A 23,475-nucleotide genomic window follows, 5' to 3' on the forward strand; every position below is an offset into this window, starting at 1 on the left:
AAAGTAAATAACAACTAATTCAAAATCTGCCACTTATAGCGAGTGCCTCACAAATCATTCTGCCTAAAGATAGAGCAGGACCTGAGCTGCACATTGTGTTAACTTTTTCATCTTCAATCTCTGTAAAATGAGGGGATTTCTTGTTCTCTGTACCTTCATGTAGAGGAAGGGAGCCCCACCAAAGCAGTGCTACTCTACAACAACCTTTCTCAAATGGGCATGTTCCAGATATGAGTAACTATAATTTTGAGCATACCAACCAGCATTATCCATGCAAACCAGGGACTATTGCAGCTGAAGTTCAAAGTTACGCCTGGGTACCTGACTGAAAAATAAAGCTCTTCAGCTGATTACAGAGAGGAAACTGCTTTATGGCAGCTACCTTGATGCATTTTTAAATAAATATTCTGCAAAGGAATGGGACATCTAAATAGTTCTTACACCCTAAAGAAGGAAGATACACAGATAGGACAACAGTTGACCAAATTGAGTCCCTCATAATGCTTCAGAACCTCATTCTAATAGTTGAGGAATAAAGTTCTTAAGCATTATGAGGGACTCAATTTTGTCTTGTTTTGTTTTTTACAGATGAACTATCTAGTTTTCAGCCAGACCGTATAAATGAAGCTCCTCCTCCTCATATCTACATTTCTATCCCGGTTGGACCAGTGATTAACTAAAATATCTTAAAAATATTTCTCCACAGTACTGGGAATATAGAGTAATTAATTATGCATACTGTCTCTTGTTTAGTTTTCCCACTTGTATTATACAACAACCAACAAGACTGTGGGGTTTCTTGATGGAAGAGAAATTTATATGTAAATACTCTCCAACACTGAAAATGGATTAAGCTTATAACTTGTACATTTACAACATTTACATAAAGTTAATTAACATAATTAAAAGGACAGTGCCGGGATACAAGTATAGGACATAAATTCACATTTTATTAATATAACACAATAGTTTAATCCAATTATGTAATCTTCTAACAGTTAGGCAACTGACATTATATATAGGGTCACCACCAGAATTTTCTGAGTTATCATATGTATTAATGCCTACCCATATTAAAGTTCATTTCACATTTTAAAATGTGAATATGTCACACATGGCAAGAAGGCAAACAAAATCAGCTTGGGACATTCTCTCCTATGGAAACACTACAGTATTTCCAGCGGAGGTCTCTATAGCTGGGCTGCCTGAGCCCCCTAACAGCAGAAGGCATTTAAGAAAGCTGGTAGGTGATGTCACCTGTACAGTTTGAACTACGTATCGTTCTCCACACAGGAAAGAGCTTTCCCTCAAGAAGACCCCTTACTTCAGAGGCAACACATCCTTCCAAGGAAATTTTTCCTGCAAACACTTCTCTTTGCAGCCTCTCTCTGGGCCTGGGCCTTTAATCAACAGCATTCACGTGGACTGGGGAGTGAGGTACAATCTCTTGTGACTGTGATTTACAGCTTCCTTAATCTGGCAATTTAGGACCCTCAGGCCTCTGCAGGTCTGCTACTATCTGTAGATCTGGCCTCTTGGATCTCAGAGATCTCAGATTGGATGGATCCTAGATCCTCTGCTTTACCCATGTTGGGTTTGGGAGTCTCTCATTTGTTCTTGCTGGATGATGTGTCCAGTGACAGCATGAAGCGAACACATATGAAACCACACTGAATTCCATGTATAAAACATTGCAAGATGGAAGTAGGGTGTCCTGTTTCAGACTGGGACCCATAAGGAATATCCATGAAACTCTGTAGGTATCCACTGTAGTTCACTGTAGAGCTGGACAATCTAGGTACAAATTCAAAAGAACTAGGATGTTACGGCAGCATCTGAAGGCTTGGCTTTTTGGGCTGGTGATATATTTGGAATTTTGAGCAACTGACATTGGATGATTATAGTTTACTAGATCCTCAGGGACACAAGTAATCCATCCCAATAAATCTAGTTTAAATTTCACAAGAGGAAGGGATGGGGCAGGAGTGCTGATAATTAATGGCACTAGCCTACTGTGCTCCCAAGTCTAATGGCATTAATGATGAGATAAATGCTATTATGGATCTTTAGGGGGAAGTGCATGAAAATAAAAACTCACTTGATTAGCATTGCTACTGTGATGAATAATAACCATGTGACTATATATATATGGAGAAAATGGAGCACAGAAAGCAGCTGAAATAAAAGGCATGACAACATCAGAAGACTAGGTGTAATTCACAAGGCAGATGCACCAGAATTATTTTGAAGAAGGCAAGGCTGGACCCCACTGTCCTCTATTCTCTCCCTCCTAAATTTCTCTCCCTTTCTCACACACACACATACATTCACACAGGGGGTGGGGGGAGGATGCCAGGGTTTTAGAGAAGACAGACAGTTATAAGAGATATTTTTTTTCTAATTCTACAAAGGGAAGTTGAATGTATTTCTTCTTAAGAGCTTTCATTTCCGGCTTGGTTTCAAATCTGAACAGTTCTTCAGGGAAAAAGGCTTGGGATTTGTAACTGCGCTTGGGAGTCTGGATTGGCTGAGCTATGTTATTGCCACAGAGGAACAAAGAGCACAAACATGTCTCTGGGATCCACTGAGTAAGCTCCTCTGCTCACAAAAGCAAAAAAAACCAGAAACAGAAACCACGAAGAAATGAGGAGCAAAGGGTGAAGTCTATGAGGAGAAAGGAAACTGGGGCAGAGTTGAGCAGGTAGACAGTTAAAATGTGCTTATAAATTGAGGCCAGTAGAGGTTAGTGATTCCAGTTTCGTAGAGGTGGGAATCCATCTTAGTTTTGTTCTAACTTTTTCAAAGGCTGTCTAAAGTGCTGAACTGTATTCTCAAATTAGTTGCACAGCTCCTATAAAGTTCAGACTAAAAGCAAGAGTAGTTTCACTGCCCCTGAAAAATCAGAGTCACTGCCTGCAACTGGCTGGGACTAAAAAACTGAATGGTGAGGGCCAGTGAAGAACCAGCCTCTGTCATGCATGTCTTGGTCATATCCAGATTAGACTTCCATAATGCTCTCTAGATAGGGCTGCATTTGAATAATGTCTAGAAACTTCAGCTAGGAAAAAATATACAAGAGTCAAGGTGGTGTCTGGGATCTGTTTCAGGAGGGCATATGCACCCGGTTTTCTCCAAGGTGTGTTGGTTCCCAATTTGCTTCTGATTACAATTCAGTGTAGAAAACTGCTACTTGTTTTATTGACAGGCTTTATCAATAGGGCTTTGGGTGGCCTGGTGCAAAGGTATCTGAAGAACTGCTTTCTCTCACGTGTTCCTACCCACCCATTAAAATTGTCACCAGATGTCGCATCATGCCATAGTGCCATTTGAAATCTAATTGGTGGAGACACGGGACAAGGACTTTTCAATGGGAACATCCAGGAATTCCCTAGCATCAGAGTTCTTTATGAGCATTGTGCATTTGTGTTTGATCAAGACAACAAATAACATCACATGTCCACCCCAAGAACTGCAGCCTAGTCAATAGGTAGGCATTAAAGAAATAATGTATACTCAATATTACAAGAGCTTTAAAAAAAATTTTAAAAATTAAAAAGATATGTGAGAAGTGTAGCACATTGATAGGTTATATTTAATCTTAGAACTACTGTATAGGATGATACAACAAATCAAATGTGTGGGCAACTCAGTTTCAAGCATACAGATCAGTGTGAAGTGAAGAATGGAATTTCTTTGGTAGATGTTTGGCGCCATCTGCAGACTAGTAATAAAACAGTGTCTTTGTATCTATAGAAAACAGAAATGACTTCAAACTATTACTAATGAAGGTGGAAGAGGAAACAGCAGAAGTGTGATAGAAATTGCATATTAAGAAGACAAAAATCATGATACAGAAGGATTATATGACTTCAGTGTTGGCAATAAAAAACTGAAAAAGTTTTTTTTTCATTCTCTTTGTCATTATGTGTCTTCAAGTGGGAATCAATTTATAGTGACCATAATAGAGCTTTCAATGTAAGTGAGATATTTAAAGAGTGGTTTTACTAGTTCCACTCCCCCAGTGAGTTTTCATGGCTAAGCAGGGCTTCACACTCAGGCCGCCTGAGTCCTAGTCCATTACTCTATTCACTCTACCACAGTGGGTTCACACAGATGTCAATCTATACCTCAATGCAGTCATCAGTCCAGATGGAGCTGTTGCACTGAACAAGCTTCAATGGAATAAATCTGAATATCAAACAGAGGCTATTACCCCAGTGTTAAATACATCTTTGACTCACACATTTTGAAACTTTCAAGCCAACCCACCACAGTCTCTGTATTTTGATGCCATATATACAGGTACATGTATAAATATTTACCATGTTACTGTATCTCTCTCTCTCTCTCTTATATGTGAGGAAGTGGATTTTATCTATGAAAGCTCATATTAAAATATAAAGGTTAGTCTTTAAGGTCCTTTTTATTCTTTCTTTCTTTCTTTCTTTCTTTCTTTCTTTCTTTCTTTCTTTCTTTCTTTCTTTCTTTCTTTCTTTCTTTCTTTCTTTCTTTCTTTCTTTCTTTCTTTCTTTCTTTCTTTCATTTTCCCTTTCTGTTTGCTTGTAATGCTTGCACAGACTACCATGGCTACTTCTAAAACTACAAGAAATGAAAATACTGATTCTCATAAGGGGAGCTGTGAAGGATTTTAAAAAGATCGTCAAGTGGAAGGAAGTGCTAGTAAAAACCAAGGCCAATATCATCCATATCATGGTATTCCAAAGCTGGACAATAAAGAAAGCCAATGAGAAAAGCCAATTCATTTGCAATATGGCATTGGAAGAGAGCTTTACAGATGCTGTAGACTGCCAGAAAGGTAAATAAGACCGTACTAATGATAATCATGTCCCATCAAATCAATACTGACTTATGACAACCCCTACCCCAACCTTTTCCAGGTAGAGAAGCACTCAGAAGTTGTTTACCATTCCCTTCTCTTGGGGGTTCCCTCAGACTGTGCCGCTTACTCAAAGCTATACAGGGTAATTCTACTTGCAGGAGGCACAGATGGGGATTTAAACTCCCCAAACTCTGATCTGCAGCCACATATCTGAATCACTGAACTATCCACCAATCCCAAGAGGGTACTAGCTCAAATCAGACAGAAGCCTGACCTTCTTTAGAAGCAAAAAATTTTCCACTGATAATACTGCAGGCACATCATAAGAAGACAAGACTGAGTGGAAAAGAAAATAATACGGGAAGGGTTGAAGGGATCGGGGGAAAAGGAAGACTACATAAGAGACAGATTGACTCAATAAAGGAAACTGCAGACCTGATTTTGCAAGATCTAAGCAGGGCTATTAAGGATAGGACCTGTTGGAGGTTGCTAATTCCCAGGGTCACCACAAGTCAGAAGCAACTTGACAGCACGTAAGGACACCCTTGTACTATGCCTGTGGACACTAAAATGAATGAAAACATAGATACAAGATCCTATTACTTTGTTGTTGTCATAGGGTACCTCCCATACCCTTGTCAGCAGGAAATGTTGGCAAAATTCCAGATCAAGCATTTACATCCACTTAAGCACTGATGTAGGTTAACAAGGTGAGCACACAACAGAGGCAAGAAGATAATACAACTGCTGGTAGTGTCCTTCCCCCCCCTTTTTTTTGTCAAATTAAGCAGGTGAAGATCTTGGTAGCTTGAAAAGCATCAATATGGCATTGACTGCGATTCATGATAGAGTGTCCTACCATATAAATGCATCTTGATGTACCAGATTAAACAAGTATGCTTGAGGTTTGGGGCATTTGAGGAATTGTTATTGCTTAAAATGATGGTAAGCTAGAGAAAGCAAGAGAAAACCCAGGTGTGGGTGTGAAAGAGAGTGAGAGGAGGACAGGAAAACAGAAGAGGGGTGTGTGCGCAGCAATTCCAAAATCCATGCAGAGGTAATTTGTTGTTATTTGCTGTCAAATGTCTTCGAACTTAAAATGGTGAGTCTATGAGTTGACTTCCAAAAACTCGTATCAATAGCATAGACTACAATGGTAATTCAAGACATCCTGTCTTTACTGCTACTCAACCATCACTAGAAGGGGCAGTAGTTCACTGGCATGGCATCTGTCTTTTGCGTAAAGGGCAAGGTGCAGTTTCATGGCCACTACTACTGAAATTCTTCCTTTATTTTCCACGATTTCATAGCTGCAGCATGGGTAATTTTTGCATCTTTCCAAGTTCTAAAGGAATTTGGAGGAGCAGGTCAGGTGCAAATTGAATTCCAAGGAAGGGGAGCCACAAAGACTGTACACACCACTCAAGTTGAATTTCATTTTATTTTCTAACCAATGTGCATTCTGCAGTTGAATTACAGAATGCATAAATATTAGATAAATAAATGCAAAGCAGTCCAATAAGTTTATTCAGAAGTAAATTCCACTGAGTAAATATTTGATTGCAGGCTTGGTATTGAATCTCCCATAGGACATTTTTACTAGAGATACGTAGCATTTGGAAGAACTGGCTTTTAGGATGCAGTCCTTGGACATTTACCTGGGAGTAAGCTTGTGGACTCTAGTTAGGCGAAATAATTGGATTTTAACAAATATGCTAGAAGAACTTCCATTATATGAAACATTATTAGCTATAAGAAGCATTATTAGCCTGATATCCTTAATAACAATTAGCATTTCTTTAGCACTTGGCAATCAAAACACTTTATGTACCTCAGTAATCTATATAACAGTCCTATAAGGTTGGTTATATTTATTACCAGATCCATATTAGAAGTGGAATTTACAAGAAAATGTTGTCGTGTATCCTCCCTTCCAAAAGGAATTCTTGTGTTGAGGGTCGCATCTGGTCCTTCTCTTTAATGCGGGACCTTCTGACTGCCCTTCTTCTGTGTTCGGTATTTTTCTTTCCTCGCTGTTGCTCTGCAGCCTGTCTCTATTGAGCCTGCTCCATTCTCATTGGGCTGTTTTGCCCCCCCCCAAAAAAAACCCAAGGTTTTTTTAAAGGTTATCTCTCTCCCTCCTTTCCACTCCCTTTTCCACTTTTACAAGACTGGGTTACCCCACACAAGCCAATAATTCCCTCTTTCTCAAATGTAAATTTAATTTTCCAGTGTTTGTCTTCTAAGAGCAGCATAGTGTGCTCTTAGAAGACATTGCCTTGCCTTGCCTTGCCTTGCTCTCCTGGAGGCAACATGTGGGTTACAACATAGCAGTCAGCATGAGGTCACCCAATGAATCACTGTCAGAAATAAGATCTGAATCATGGATTTCTTGGCTCTGTACTCTGGGTTGGACTAGACAACAAGCTTAGCCCATATGATGCTCCTTTCAGTGGAAAGAGTGATATCTGTTTATCCTGCTACATCCCTCTCCTGAACTCTTTGTTTTACGTACTAGTGAAATCTGCTTTGTGTTTGGATGCTGGAAAATAAATGCAGGCTTACTTTGTAAGTCTGACTGCTGCTCAGATTCACATCGCAGAGGAGATAACATGGGGTGGGGGTGGTGAGTGGAGAAACGACATGGAACATTCATTTCCCCCTTAACTTCTAGTTTAGTCCTTATCATTATGATCTCTGATATCATTTCTTTAGATGCTTTTATTATGCACCTGATAGTAAAGGCTAATAAAAAGATAGCAGCGAATAAATTGCTTTCCTCTTGTCATTCTTCCTTGCCTGAAGGCATGTTTGACAGATCTTTAGGTGGCTTCTCCTATTACTGCTGTACACATAGGTGCAGATTATCAAAGTACTTTATTAAAAGCAACAAATCATTAGCTACCAGCGTTTCTGCTGGCAAAGCATCTAAATTCAGTTTTACAAGTGTGCCTGTATCTGAATGTAAAGCAATAGGCAACTGTGTCAAAGTGAAAGGATCTATAATTTCACTTGGCTCCTCGACAAAGCTGTAGTTATAACTGGAGTCTGGAATTATCCAGTTGATTAGTCCTGTTTGTCTTCACTGATGAGAGCTTTTTCCTGCAGCGCTCAGATAATGGCTTTCTGATCTGTAAGCATTTCTTTCAAAAATAATAAATAATTTTCGTTTTTTTATGTTAGTTATTCCACTTGTATGAAATATAGTGTGTGTGTGTGAGCATTAAATTCATTAATCTTCATCACATGACTTGTACAGTCAGAAGTGATTTAAATTCTGGACTCCCGAGTTACTTGTCACAAAAATGCTATAATTAGAACAGGCTACCACAGATGTGCTGCAGCATGGCTCCGTAGTTCTGACTTCAGAAACCATCATTACCATGATATTTCAAATCCTTCCCATTCCAAAATGTTTTATTGTTCCATAATACTGAATTCTGCCAGTAAAGCTCTAGTACCTTCATCAGGCTCCATCCTTTTGTCAAAGACATCAAGGGCTCAGCCATGCAGCTGTACATTCAGCCACTGCCTCTACATCTCTTTCGAAAAATCACATTCAGAAAGAGAAGTTCCTGACCTTTTCCTGGTAGATCAAAAGGGGATTCAGTTCTGTGTGGGCTTGCATCACTAAGAACTCTATATTAGAAGCAAAAACAATACCACAGGGATGACTGGTCCATTAAGGCGACGGGGATATAGTTCTACCTCAGGCTCAGGCTAAGCCCAGCTAGCAGAGAGTCAAGGCCTGTGTTCTGGCTGAATTTCCAGTCACACACTCTGTGTGTGAGAGAGAGAGAGAGAAGGAGGGGATTCAGGGTGTAGACAGAAGAAGCCACAAGTAGAAATATGTCTAAAATGGGAAGCAAATTGCATTCTTCTGCTCCTCAGCTGAGCTGTCGAGTGAATGAATGGGTGACAGTGAGGCAGTGGCTTGAATAAATGTACAGTATCCCTTCATTGTGGTGCTGGAGGAGGCTCTTGAGAGTCCCCTGGACTGCAAGGAGAACAAACCTATCAATTCTAAAGGAAATCAAACCTGAGTGCTCACTGGAAGGACAGATCCTGAAGCTGAGGCTCCAGTACTTTATCCATCTCATGAGAAGAGAAGACTCCTTGGAAAAGACCTTGATGTTAGGAAAGTGTGAAGGGAAGAGGAGAAGGGGACGACAGAGGATGAGATGGTTGGACAGTGTCATCGAAGCGACCAACATGAATTTGACCAAACTCCGGGAGGCAGTTGAAGACAGGAGGGCCTGGCGTGCTCTGGTCCATGGGGTCATGAAGAGTCGGACACGACTAAACAACTAAACGACGATCCCTTCATGTGTGTGCATCCTTACTTTTGTACAGCCTCTGGCTCTGCCTGTTTCTTCCTACTATTGACTTTGATGGCTTCCACCCATCTTCCATAATGGGCACCAGCCATTCTAACAGCAACAACAGATTGTGATCAGGACCTCAGGGTTTTTTAATACCATGTTTATGTGTGACCAAAGTATCAAAAACTGTGTGGGAACTAGAACATCCTAACCCTCAAAAAGGCTTGTAAGTGTCTTCATTCACCCATTGTCTTTTACATCTTTGATTAATCCCTTTTTATACATTTTATGATTTCTTGGTTTTTGTTCTTGTTTTTCTTCACTTTATGACAACTTCATTGGTTATTTTCTAAATCCCATGCATTCTTGCATCCTGCAATAAATACCTGCGCTGAAGTCCATAATACAGTAGAACTAAGAATACACAGCAGCAAGCAATGTACATTCTCAAAGTCAATTTTACATTATTGGCTGCAATCCTATTGGTGTTTTCAGAGGGATTGCATAATTTGACATGGTTGACAACTGATACGTTTCCAGAATATGTACCAGGTACATGATTGGGTACATGACCAGGCATGTGACTGATAGCAGCCAGCACTTTGTCAATTAGCGATAATTAACAATGACAAGTTAAATAATTCCACCACAAACACCAAGGAGATTCTAGCCTTTGCTTGATATTGTATTCTTTATCTTACAGAAGCTGATGCAGGCCATCCCCATTTGGACTTTAATTGCATGGTTTTGATCTCACTTTTCATTCAGCCACTTTCCAGGGCACTTGTATTCGCCATATTTTACCATACTTTAAGTTTGGAACATTCACTGCTTTTCTTGAGCTGCTTCCTTTTTACCAGTTACCATGAACTTGGTTTTCCTAACATTCAATTTGAAATTATGTTCATTGCTGACCTCATTGAGAGGGACGTGGTGGCACCGCGGGTTAAACCACAGAAGACTCTGTGCTGCAAGGTCAGAAGACCAGCAGTCGTAAGATCAGATCCACATGACAGAGTGAGTCCCATCACTTGTCCCAGCTCCTGCCAACCTAGTAGTTTGAAAGCATGTAAATGCGAGTAGATAAATAGGTACCACCTTGGTGGAAAGGTAATGGTGTTCTGTGTCCAGTTACACTGGCCATATGACCGCGGAAACTGTCTATGAACAAGCGCTGGCTCTATGGTTTGGAAACAGGGATGAGCACCACCCCCTAGAGTTGGAACCTTTACCTTACTGACCTCACCAACTTTACAGAGTAACACTTGTTGATCTTTATCATTTTTGTGTTGGATGTTGTGGATAGCTGCTCCACTGCCAATGATATACTATAATTGTTTGTATCAGTGAATGCTTCTCTAAGTGTTACCTTGGAGTACAAATTGAAAAGTAGTGATAAGAGTATGCATCCATGTACCCTCTTTGTATCTCTATGGTCTTATAAATTAGGCATTATGCATGCTGATTCTATGAACATCATTAGAGGAGAACACATGGCCTTGCCACCTTTGACATCATATTCTAGCTGTCAAGCGCTAACAACATTCAGTGCTGAGTCTCAAGAGGGGAAAGCCAAGTCTCAATCTGTTCGTGTTTAAGACCTACGTGTGTGCAACAACCCAAATTGTACAGCTGGTGGGGCTAGATATTTCCCTCTAAACATGTTCATAATGCCCAGTTGAATCATGCCTGAATAGGGCTAAGCTCCGCTGTCATCTGATCTTCAGTTTGCACTTCCATGATCACAAAGTAACAAAGTATTTACTTACAGTTGTTAACCCAATCTTACATAATACAAAAAGATATAATACAATAAAACTGCCATGATTAGTTGTTAGTACTATTATAATCACACTCATAGAATCATGGAATCATGAAGTTGTAAGGGGCCTATAAGGCCATCGAGTTCAAACCTCTGCTCAGTGCAGGAACTTGACAGTAATTATATAAATATTTCATGATTTGAGATCTCTGTTTACCAACTACTCCATCATTTTGCCACATTGGACATTATCAAATCATCTCCTGTAGTCATTAAATCAACTATACTGTATAATAAAACTAATAATGATGTGTTGTCAAGTTACTTCCAACTTATGGCAACCTTTCTGAGAGTTTTCTAGGTGCAGAGTACTTAGAAGTGACTTGCCATGTCTTTCTCTAGGGGAGGGGAGGGGGTTCTGGAACTGTATAGGCCTATAGATGTGACATTATACATGCTGATTCTAGTCGCAGTGGGGAATTTAACTCCAGACCTCTGGTTCTGCAGCCAGGTACTCAACTTATGAAGTTATACAGCCACCTAGGACAACAATAAATGTTCACTTTCATTTTTCAGCATCTCTCCCCAAGAACTTCAATGAAGAATACTGCATCCCTAATTCCAAATTTTCCCTAAATCTAAATTGTGTGTCTTCTGCCCCTTCTTTACACATCTTATAAATTCTCCCTTTTGTTGTCATCAAGAAAATGTCTACTTAAGTATATTTTTCTATATTCACTGCAAGGTTTGGCATTTTCTCTTTATGGTAATATAATAATGGCCATTTTTGACAAGATTTCAGGACTGATCCTTGTTCTGTAGATCTGAATGAAAGTATGCAAATCATATTATATTGCCTTCATGACATTACTGAGGGTTTTAAAATGGCATAAGATGTTAAAGGTATAAATATACCGTATTTGCTGGTGTATAAGGCGACTGGGCATATAAGACGACCCCCCCAACATTTCCACTCAAAATGTAGAGTTTGTTACATACTTGCTGTATAAGACTACCCCCTCTTCCGCATGCGTGATTCTGCTTTGGCTGCATCATGGGGAGAGTTTGTTTTGCCGCTTTTGGTTCCTTTCGCTGGGAGAGAGCGAGGGTTTGCTGGAAGAAGGACAGCATCGACGCTGAACAGCTGACTGTTGGGAACCAGAAGAGAGGCGGCAGCCATTTTGAGAGGCAGCAGCCATGTGGTCATCTCAAAATGGCTGCCGCCTCTCTGCTGGTTCCTGACAGTCAGCTGTTCGGCACTAGAGTCAGGCTGTTCCCAGGCTACCAAGGAGGAGTGGGCTAGGTATACTCAGTCTTACTAACAGGTAAGTGACTTCGCTGGGACAGAGGGAGGGTTTGCTTGAAGTGCACCTGGTGTATAAGATGACCCCCCCCACTTGGAGGCATGTTTTTCAGGGCCAAAAAGTCATCTTGTACATGGCAAATATGGTAATTATTTTGTTGAACTCTTGTATATTGATCAGTGATTATCTTTGCATGGTTGTACTCCAGTTACTATAACAGTTTGGTCACAACTTTAAATTTGGCTGTTTGCATGATTACAGGTAGGATAGGATGTGGCTCATCTCTTAATTACAGGTTTTGCTGAAATGGTGCAAAATGTTTGGGGAATTAAGTGAGAAAAAGCTACCTAATGCAATTAGCTCTAGTTCAGTTAAGACTGTTAAGATTTAGAGAATGGCTCCTTTATCTACGGATTCTAGTATAGTGTTGTTCTATCATCAAAGTTTCACCCCGAACTAATCAAAAAGCTTCAGCATTTATTCACATTCATAACATGATGACCAGCCTTCCCCTTATTGGAGAGCATCAATTTAGGTTACAGTGAAATATCATCATTTCATAATTGTGTCTTCTGTTGTGACTCTGGCCTCGTAGGCAATCTAGTTTTGTTGTATGGTAGCCTTAGGGAAGAATGCATTGATATCCAGGCTTGTGAATCAAAACACTGTACCTGTAATCAATAAAATTGAATTTTATCTTCTAGCTTTTTGTGGTCTGGATATCTGTTCCTGAACAGACCCATTGATTCACTGAGCTTTATATAAATGTTGAATCACCATTCAGCAGTTAATTCAATGGCTTTACTTTAGTTGGAACTAGCAATTGGATTTAGACCATGGTCTTTCACCTTTGATAATCCTTCAGTTCTCTAGGGCAGTATCCAACCCTCCTGCCATTAGCTATAACAAGAGGAGAGCTACAGCTCCTGGAATGCACTCTGAGCTTTCCATGGTCCTGAATGTGCATGTCTTGCTGGATTAACTTTTTGCTTCCGAATCTAACTGTACTTTATGTGGCTTTTCTGACAAATACTTTATTTTGTGCAACATCACTCCAGTTAAGTCTTTTAGCTGGCTGAATAGCTCAATGGTTTACATATCCATTGCAGAGCTAGAAGTTGAGAGTTCAATTTCCTACTGTGTCTCCTGGGAGAAGAACCAGCCTGTGTAGTCATAGACAAACTGCACAGTACCAGGATGTCCCCAGAAGAAGAGAAGGGTAAACCATTTCTGACTGTTCTTTTACATAGGGAATCCTGGAAAGGGTTGCCATATGTCAGAACTGACTTGACAGCATGCAATGATTATTATTAAAGTCTTCTAGCAGGACACCCCAAACCTTAGATTGCAATGGAATGGCATTGTACTGAACTTGAACTTACCTAAGAACACAGTTTCATCTAGATCATGTTTGTGTAGGATGGCCTTGTCTATTCTAATTGACAGAGAATCTGCAAGGGGTTCAGGCAAGAACCTTATTGCAGTCCTGTGAAGAAATGTCAAAGATTGAACCTGGGACTTTTTGCATGCAGAAACCTGTCCTCTACTAGTGATTTATGCCCCTTCCCCTTACAATATAGATTAAGCAAAAAATGTGTTACTGTGCAGGATGATTTAGTCTGTCCCTCTCCCCCCCCCGAATCAGCCCCTCCCTGGCAAACCCAAACCCACAGCTGAAACAATGTAAACAGTGCTTACCAGCTTTATTAAAATGGTGCTCATTTACTACAGCTTGAGACCCAAATTAGTGTTTCTTTGGTCATACAAGATGTATCCACATGTAAGAAACTGCCAGATTTATGAAAGGATCCATTAAAGGAGCATAAAACGATAGTAAGCATATGTGAGCTTTGAACTGTTGTGTTTGAGCAATGTTTGAGTTGCAGAGATGTCCTTGTTAATTATTATACCACTTTTATTAACGGCTTCCTACACAAGAGCCGTGCAAGCATTTTTTTTCCCTTTCTGTTTTGTTTAGTGTGCCCTGCTGTCCTGAGATAAACTCATTTTCAGAATCTGACCCTTGCCCCCCCAAAGCACAATTCTTAACTATCTGCTTTCTTTCCTTTATATGAATGTGGGAGACCTGTGGCCAATGCTGCAGCGCATACCTCCTCCTAAAAGGGTTGCTTTGGCTTGGGGCTCCCATTCCTCTGAAGCAGATCATTCCATTCCCTCCACTACATATTTATGTTTTTCTGTCACCGAGCACATATTCCTCTTTAGTCAGCCTCCCAATTTTAAAATGTTTTTGTTTTCTTCTGCAACTTTTGAGGTGTCTAAAGTATATTCCTATTTGCCTCTTGCTTCTCAGTTGTCCCACCTTGGTTAGAGGTAGCTCATACTACCCGATCTTGCTGTTAGAAAGCATAAATGTCAATGTCTTCATCACTGATGAGGAGTTAAATGGTGGGGTTAGGTTTCAATGGGATCTCTCTGTACATTCAGCTTGATCGTGTTGATTCAGACACAGAATGCATCTGTTGCTGTGGAACAAAGCAATGCCTCCATCTAGTCTTTCTTCTTACAAGCACCTCTCACAAGATCTGCCAGACAGGTTGTGCGGTTCATCCAGGAAAGAGACCCTTGCTCCACTAAAACCCAAATAAATGCAAATAACAACACTCTCATTGGTCATTAACTGAATCATTGCAGGCATTGCCATTGATCTAGTATCAAAGTCAGATTTCTTGTATGACAGAACAGTGGGGTAGCATTTTACACTGACAGATGGGTTTAACAGTACAGTGCAATTATGTCTTTGCCAGTCTCTTCACCCAGCTCATCCACAATTTAGCTACTTTTGCAGCACTTGCATTTCCAAATAACTATGAACTGAATTTTCTCCCTTTATGTGAATTAGCATGGTAACCATGAGTTATATTCCACCACATTACAAAGAGCAGTATAGTGTAATACTGATTAATACAGTGTGGTATAGAGGAGCTACAGCGAATTGTAACTTTTTTTGGGTCACCTCATCATTTTTTTTATATCCCCACACAATGACACTGAATCATACAAACCTATCTTTTAACAGAAAATAAAATAATTTTGACAGAAAGATGTGGTTGGAAAGTGTAGCAATTTAACATCACATTCCACAAAATCAAATGGTTTCCAAAATGACATTCCTCTCATATGCTCAGGAAGTGCCTAATCATTCTAGGTAAATATTAACCTAATTTAAACAGAGATTGTCTTGTTTAATTTTTGATAAGATGAAATGACAACAGAGCTCCCAGGTCTGTTTTCTGGATGCTGGGCCAACTTATGCAGGCTGGTGGATTATGGGAGCTTTCGCCCAGAAAAATAACTTCTCTGAGTTACAGTCCACTATAGTAAACTCAGGGACTTCATGATTCAGTCTCTTACCCATCACACTACATCACTTCTCCACTGCTGCCAAATTATGCACTTCGAACCTGCCATACTCGCCTCTGTAAAGTCTCTGTGGGTGATCTGCCCTTGCCTTCACTGTATCCTCAAAAGCTAATTAAAATACTTTTTAAAAAAAGGTTCATCAATATAACAGCAGCTACCTCAGTTACTCTAACAGGTCACACAAACAGGAGGAAAGTCTGTGAATTCTCTTTTAGTGTGGGAGGGATAAATATCTGATAATGCTAATTACCCAAAGGGATCCATTCCTAACAGAGACAGATCAGGCGTCGGGCTCTGCACATGCTAAAACAGAAATAGTACACAAGTGGTTGTTTTTCCTAAAGCCTTCTGATCTTTACACTACAAACCATGGATTGTCTCCTTATTTGGTTATAATATTATAACATCATTTTAGAACTGCAGAGGTGGAAGGGACCCTATGGATCATAGAGTCTAGCCTCTGTCAAGAAGACACAGTGGGAATCAAACTCCCAGCCTCTGGCTCCGCAGCCAGAGACTTAAACTACTGAGATATCCACCATTTCTATATCAGTGTGCAACAAAGACAATTTTTGTTGTTGTTGTTCAATTGTTAAGTCATGTCCGACTCTTCGTGACCCCTTGGACCAGAGCACGCCAGGCCCTCCTGTCTTCCACTGCCTCCCGGAGTTGTGTGAATTTCATGTTGGTTGCTTCACAGACACTGTCCAACCATCTCATCCTCTGTCGTCCCCTTCTCCTCTTGCCTTCACACTTTCCCAACATCAGGGTCTTTTCCAGGGAGTCTTCTCTTCTCATGAGATGGCCATAATATTGGAGCCTCAGCTTCAGAATCTGTCCTTCCAGTGAGCACTCAGGTTTGATTTCCTTCAGAATTGATAGGTTTGTTCTCCTTGCAGTCCAAGGGACTCTCAAGAGTCTCCTCCAGCACCACAATTCAAAAGCATCAATTCTTTGGTGGTCGGCCTTCTTTATGGTCCAGCTCTCACTTCCATACATCACTACTTTGATACTAGATCAATGGCAATGCATGCAATGATTCAGTTAATGACCAATGAGAGTGACGTCAGTGTTGTTATTTGCTTTGAATATGCAGACCTTTGTCGGCAAGGTGATGTCTCTGCTTTTTAAGATGCTGTCAAGGTTTGTCATCGCTTTCCTCCCAAGAAGCAGGTGTCTTTTAATTTCGTGGCTGCTGTCACCATCTGCAGTGATCATGGAGCCCAAGAAAGTAAAATCTGTCACTGCCTCCATATCTTCCCCTTCTATTTGCCAAGAGGTGATGGGACCAGTGGCCATGATCTTAGTTTTTTTGATGTTGAGCTTCAGACCATTTTTGGAGTTCTCCTCTTTCACCCTCATCAAAAGGTTATTTAATTCCCCCCCACACACACACTTTCTGCCATCAGAGTGGTATCATCTGCATATCTGAGGTTGCTGATATTTCTTCCGGCAATCTTAATTCTGGCTTGAGATTCCTCCAGTCCGGCCTTTCGCATGATGTATTCTGCATATAAATTAAATAAGCAGGAGGACAATATACAGCTTTGTCGTACTAACGAAGACGATAACTATGGCCAAGTAGAACGAAAGATGTTGTTCTATTTATTTCATCCGTTTGACATTCTGTTTTGTTCTCTTGTTTGTTTACTTCCAGCGCAATAACTGCAATGGTCACTGATGGATCAGAATGACATTTGATTAATGTGTTGTGGACGCAGCCATACTTTTGAAAGCTGAACTGCATCCTTATCCTCACACTCTTTTCCAGTGAGAAAGGAGGATGTCACGTCTTTGTCAATCAAATGTGTGAATGGAGGCCTCTTGGAACCAAAAGTTAAGTTGCTGAGGGAGGTCCCTGACAAGTTTATTTCAGTCAGTTTCTCATAATATTTTGTGATTGGGAATAAATTCATCCCCTTCCCACCAGCAGTGACAGAGAAAACCCTCTCTCAAGTCCCCAACAAATGCATCTTTGAGTCTGGTCGGTCCAAGAGATTATGATTTTGAAATCCAGGCAGATTCAAAAAAGGTCTTTTAGGTAGCTTGGACCCAAGTTGTTTAGAGATTTATAGGTTAAAACTTTGTTGTTGCTGTTGTTGTTACATGCCATAAAGTCACCGACATATAGCAACCCTATGAATTAGTGATCCCCAGAATATCCTGTCCTCAACTGCCCTCCTCAGCTCTTGTAAACTCAAGCCTGTCCCTTCCTTTTGGTAGTCGATCCATCTCATATCGGTCTTCCTCTTCTCCTGCTTATCATGTATTCCAGATAATCCTGTCTTCTCATGATGTGCCCAAAACAGAACAGCCTCGCTTGCATTCTTTTCATCTCCAGAGATCATTCAGGCATGATTAGATCTAGGACCTAGTCGCTGGTCTTTCTGGCAGTTCAGGGTATCCACAAAGCTCTCTTCTGGCACAGCTTTCTTTACTGTCCAGCTTTCACAACCAGGAATGGGTACAGCTAGCACACTAGTGTTAAGTGTACAACTGCATTGCAGGCCACGACCAAGATATGAGCATCCAGGCTCAGGGACAAATCTAGGAGCACACCCAAACTCTGGATTTGTGTTTTCATTGGGAGTGTAGGCCCATTCAGCACGAGCTGCATCCCTATTCACTGATTTACCCTTCAACTGACCAGGAGCACCTCTGTCTTGTCTGGATTAAGCTTCACTTTGATCCAGTCCATGATGGGCATCAGATGTGTATTTAGAACTGAGTTCCACCCTATCTATGTGTTACAAATTATTTCTCTTGCCGTGGCCTTATATCCATTACAATTTCTGGCATTTGGCTAGCTTGTAAAAGCTAAAAGTCACATCACTGTACAATGATTCATAATTCACAGGAACATAAATCTATCTGAAACAGTATACAGGCTATAATTCCTGAAACCATGAAAGCTCTTGATCAGGACTTAATTGGGAAGGCATTTCAGGATTAATTCGAAATGGACTATTGACTAGCAAAGTAGTTCTGGATTTTCGAAGTCTAGCCAAGAAAATGGTTGTTTTACAATAGCCCTCATAAATAATCAGCTGGATTATAAACCACGGCAAGGAGCAGCAGAGTGACTCAGTCTAATTAATGCTGTGACTAATTAGAAGCATCACCATCTTTCCAACATGCCCCCTTCCCTCTACCTTTTCCTCACAACTAATCAGCTCCCGATGTAGTTTGATTTATTGTTAACAGCAAAGAAAAAACTGTGTTATCAGTTTTTCAGTTCTCAAAATATGACAGTTCGGACGTTTAACTGAAATTCACTTCATTACTAAAAAGGAAACTACATGTATAATGAAATCTTTATGACACAAAGATTCAGAGGTATAAATAATATGAACACTGTGCTTTATGATACAATATACAGTACATCTTGAATGGCTGAAAAAATTATAGATATAGTGATAATAAAAAGATCTGGAGATGTTGAAATGGAAAACTATTTATGAACAGTCTGCAGTGCAATCACAAATATGTTTATTCAGAAATGGCAGTGATCTCAGTCACTTTCATTCCTTAAAAAATGCATAAGATTGTAGCTTTATTGTTGGTGTTCATCTACCTAGTTATACAGCTAACAACATTAAGAATAATATAGAGAGGCAGGAGGCAAACCACGAGTAACAGAGGAGCCAACTAAAATGAAGCAAATCAGATTAGTTTTCACAAAACGGTTTAGTAATATTGTAACTCGTGTTTTTAGAAGCCCCCATCAAAGGGAAGGGCATGTTTTATGCAGTTAACCCATCAAAAGCGAAGGGTTTCAGACAAATTATGAAAATCCGCCCAATCAGATGGCAAAAGAGAGAGAGAGAGAGAGAGAGGCCAAAAGGGGACAGGGCTTCTTCGGCTGCGGTGACCGCTGCGCGCACGGAGCTGTCCAAGGCGGGCGGGCAAGCGGTGGGAAACCCCGCGCGGGGCTCTCGGTCGGGGTGTCCCCTTTAAGAGGAACGGGGGGCTCTCTCTCCAGCCTCGCGGCCCCCTAGAGGGCTGTCCAGTTCGTGCGCTCCGAGTCACCTGACTCGGAAGAAGCCACAAACCTGCGCGGCCCCCGTGAGCAGCAGCGAGCAAGACGAGCTCGCCGACAAGCCAAAGAGGCAGCGAGGTGCGTGCGGGGTCTTCGGCCGTCTCTCCGCGCACCACCCTCCTCCTCCTCCTCCTCGCGCTGCTCCCAGCACTGGATACTCCAGGGAAGGCTGGCGGCCGCCCGGGGGGGGGTTGGGGGGGTTGGGGGTTGGATTAGTCTGCTGGGCAAGCAAGCGGGGATTAGGCTAGAAATAGCGGCAGCTCCTGGGCGTGGAGAGCGCCTCGGGAGCCCCTGCAGCTTTAGCGCAGCTTTTCCCTTCCGCTGCACGCCCTCCTCCCCCCCCTCCCCGCGCGCGTTCGCCGGCCTGGTCTCTCCCGTCCCTGCACCTGAGGGGAGCCCGGCGTGCGCCCTCGGCGCGCCTTCCCGCGCACCGGAGTGAGGGGCGGCCGGCGCCCGCGGAGGGAGAGGGGCTCGGCGTAGTTGCGGGCGGGCGGGAGCGAGGGCCAAAGAGGTTGAGACGGGAGGAAGCGAAGGAAAGACGCGGGCCCCCTCGCGAGCAGAAGGCAGCGCCAAGCCCCCGCGCCGGGGAAGAGGCAGAGGCAGAGGCAGAGGCAGAGGCGCGGCTCTCGCCAGAAGGACGCGAACGCAGTGACAGGTCTGCCGCCGCCGCCGCCGCCGCCGCCTTGGGCGCTTGAACGTTCCCGGGAATTCGCACGGTTGGGGTTCCGGGCGGCGGCGGGGGGGGGGGGGAAGAAGGCCTGGCTGGGCGCGTGCTAATCCTCAGCATCCAGAGCGGGAGGGGGGCCCTTCGGTGGAAGAGTAGCCGGACGCAGCAGGCTCTGGTGTGGTTTCCTGCCCGCGGGAAGGTGCGGAGGGGGAGGGAGTCGCCTTTGCAGCGAGCGAGGGGGGAAAAAAAGGAGAGGCTGGGAGAGGGGCAGAGCGTAGGGGCCCAAATTTTTTGGGGGGGGGCTGGTGTGTGATAGTGGGGTGGGGTTGGCTAGGTTAAGGCAAGCGGGAGGCCTGCGGTCGCCTTCCAGGAGGAGCTCGCGAGGGACTGGGGAAAGGCGTCAGGAGGGCGAAATATGGCGCAATGATAGGATAATCTCCCCCCAGACTAGAGAGAGAGAGAGGAGCCCATTGCTGCAGTGAAAGCCGGAGGAAGAAGCCTTCCTGATGGGTCCGTATTGGAGCCTCGCTATTTAATTCATTCTCGGAGCCCTCTGGAGGCTCTGTCAGGAAGGCCCGGCTGGGAAATCCTGGGAGGGGGGCAGGGTGGGGGAAGGGAGGGAGAAGGCCGACTCCTCTTTTCCCTCCCCCCCCATCCCCGTTCTCCCAAACGAGGGAGATGAGATAGGTGGTGGTTTGCAGTGAGCGCCATCATTCTGATCCAAGGATGCAGTTTTCAGGCAAGGGAAGGGACAGACGGACCTTCCCCAAGGAATTCAGATTATTATTTCCTTCCAGGAGGGAAGGTTGTGGCGGATATTCATTCATGCTCCCATCTCGAAAATACAGTACTGTAATATGCCTGGAGCACCTTCTCTCAGGGATTGTTGCAATGCAAATGCTTACACAACAGAGGTGGGGGAGAGGAGTGAACTTGGGAAGAATCGGGATTCAGACATCGGGTTTCACAGTTTAAATCAGGGGAGACTATTCTTGCTCTCCAAAAGATAACATTTAAAAAACACACACACACATATCCCCTTAATTGTTTTACCCTCCCTTGTAGAAGAGGCAGCAGTCCTAGAATTAGCCGAAGATGTCGGGTCAGACGCTGACAGATCGCATCGCAGCTGCTCAGTACAGCGTTACAGGATCAGCTGTAGCGAGAGCCGTCTGCAAAGCAACCACACATGAAGTGATGGGGCCCAAGAAGAAACACTTGGACTGTAAGCACCTCTTTATATAAATGGTTCATGTCTGGAACAAAACGCTCTAGGGCTCTGTACTCTTTGATTATTATGTCTCCTGGCTTACTGATTTCTATCATCATAAGGATTAGTGATGTGCTCAGAGTGATGAACTTTTAATTGTTTATTTCCTGAGGATGTAGTATTGCTCCGACCAGTTTATCATTCCTCATGTTGACCTTCAGATTTCAGGGTAGGTGCATATGCCAGACAGATTAGAAGGTCTGTGAATGGTAAGGAGTGATTAAATATTCTAGACAGGCTTTGGACACTAGTAGTTACAGTAATGACACTGACTTGAGACCATAATTGATGTTTGACCTTAATGGCTATAACATGAAGATTAATTTTAGGGAAAGATTGGTTTGATCATGGCAAAACTGAATGATACCTGGTTACAGTGAAATGGAATGATTCCCGTTCACTGTAACTTAATATGGTACAGTTGTATCTTGGGGAGATGTGGGATAGCAAAGGTGGCTGAAGGCAGAGGTGTGGCTCCATCACTCAATACTCTGTTCTTCAGTAATTTGTCATATGCAAAGTGTAATGTAGAGTCATAATTAGAGATGAGCACAAACCGCCCAGAGGAGGTGGGGCAGGATGCTGCCTCTGAGTGGGCACCCACTAAAGGAGGTTGGGCACCAAACTGCCAGTCATCTGTTTGGTCAGGATATGAACCACTGAACCAGCCTCTTGGGCCCATTTCTAGTCATGATCCTGTGAACTCTCTAGCGACAATGTGAAAATGAAACAACACCAGTAGAAACAGGAGAATATATAGACAGCCACTTGCACAGAGACCCTAGTAAATCAGCCCTCACACCTTATAGCTAATGTTGCACATCACCTCTCCCAAAGGGTCCATACACTGCAGGCGTTAGTCAGTATTTGATAATGGTGCTGTGGTGATGTCATGGAAACATGTCATCCCCCCCTTTTTTTTTTACACACAAACTATTCCCAGGAAGTGTCCACAGCATCTTGCCAGTCTCTCTGCCATGGTCCACAGATTAAGAGGCTAGTAGCTGATAGCTGGCTGGACACCTTAGTGGTTTAGGTATCTGGCTGCAGACCCAGAGGTTGGGAGTTTGATTCCTCACTGTGACTCCTCCGAGTAGAGCCAGCCTATGTAGCTTTGGGCAAGCTACATGGTCCCAGGGTGCCCCCAGAAGAAGGGGAGGGTAAACCACTTCTGAGTATTCTCTATCCGGAAAACCCTGAAAAGGGTCACCATGTCAGAATTGATTTGACGGCACATAATAATAATTATTAGATGATAGCTGCAGCCGAAATATCTGAGTTTCTTCTCAATAAGGAGTTGAAATCCCCTGTAGCTCAGACGTATTTGGCTGCAAACTGCAAATAAGTTCCTTGATAGGGATGGGTCAGGGGTGATATGTGGTGGTGAGAAGGAGGGTGTAACTTCCGAATCACAGCCAGAACACTCCAAAGACCAGCAGATAGTAAATCACAGCCAGAAGGATTCCAGGAAAAATGTGTGACACTGAGATGAAAGAAATGTTATAAATCTGACCTTCCTACTTATCACTGGCATTCTATAAAACCATTTTGACAAATAACCTATTTGTTAACCTATTTGTTAACCTTCCCCCTTCTTTTTTTTTTTTTACCCAAGAGTGGCATAACTCCATTTCATGTTTATGTACAGGTTATTTGGGCATTTGTGATTAGAATCCTGTCTCCTGATATGCTTGTGGTGATATGATATGAGGAGTGAAGTGGGGATTTAAATAAGTCATTGGGAGAGGTTTCTCTGGACTCCGGTGGTACCTATTTCTTGGCATAACATTATGAAGTCATTATGAATTAGACTAACCCTGGACAAATACAGGATCTGAGCTAAGCCCTGTCTGAATTTTTTTTTCTTCCTCTGGCAGTGTCTGGCTA

General features: G+C 42.4%; 1 protein-coding gene across 3 annotated transcripts in view; it reads left to right on the forward strand.

Moving 5' to 3' along the window:
- Positions 1 to 19,592: 19,592 nt before the first annotated feature.
- Positions 19,593 to 23,475, forward strand: part of SNAP91 (synaptosome associated protein 91) — an 89,352-nt gene continuing 85,469 nt past the window's right edge. The window contains exons 1-2 of one of the 3 annotated variants that reach the window (XM_020793423.3): positions 19,593 to 19,729; positions 21,384 to 21,543. In XM_020793423.3, the coding sequence (XP_020649082.3) occupies positions 21,414 to 21,543 (130 nt within the window). In that variant the 5' untranslated portion in view covers positions 19,593 to 19,729; positions 21,384 to 21,413. Of the gene's footprint in view, positions 19,730 to 20,226; positions 20,307 to 20,389; positions 20,518 to 21,383; positions 21,544 to 23,475 lie in introns of those variants that run through there. The other 2 variants (XM_072999131.2, XM_072999134.2) reach the window with 2 other exon arrangements.

The sequence above is a fragment of the Pogona vitticeps genome, chromosome 1, assembly GCF_051106095.1.
Source record: "Pogona vitticeps strain Pit_001003342236 chromosome 1, PviZW2.1, whole genome shotgun sequence".
In the NCBI taxonomy this organism is placed as follows: Eukaryota; Metazoa; Chordata; class Lepidosauria; order Squamata; family Agamidae; genus Pogona; species Pogona vitticeps.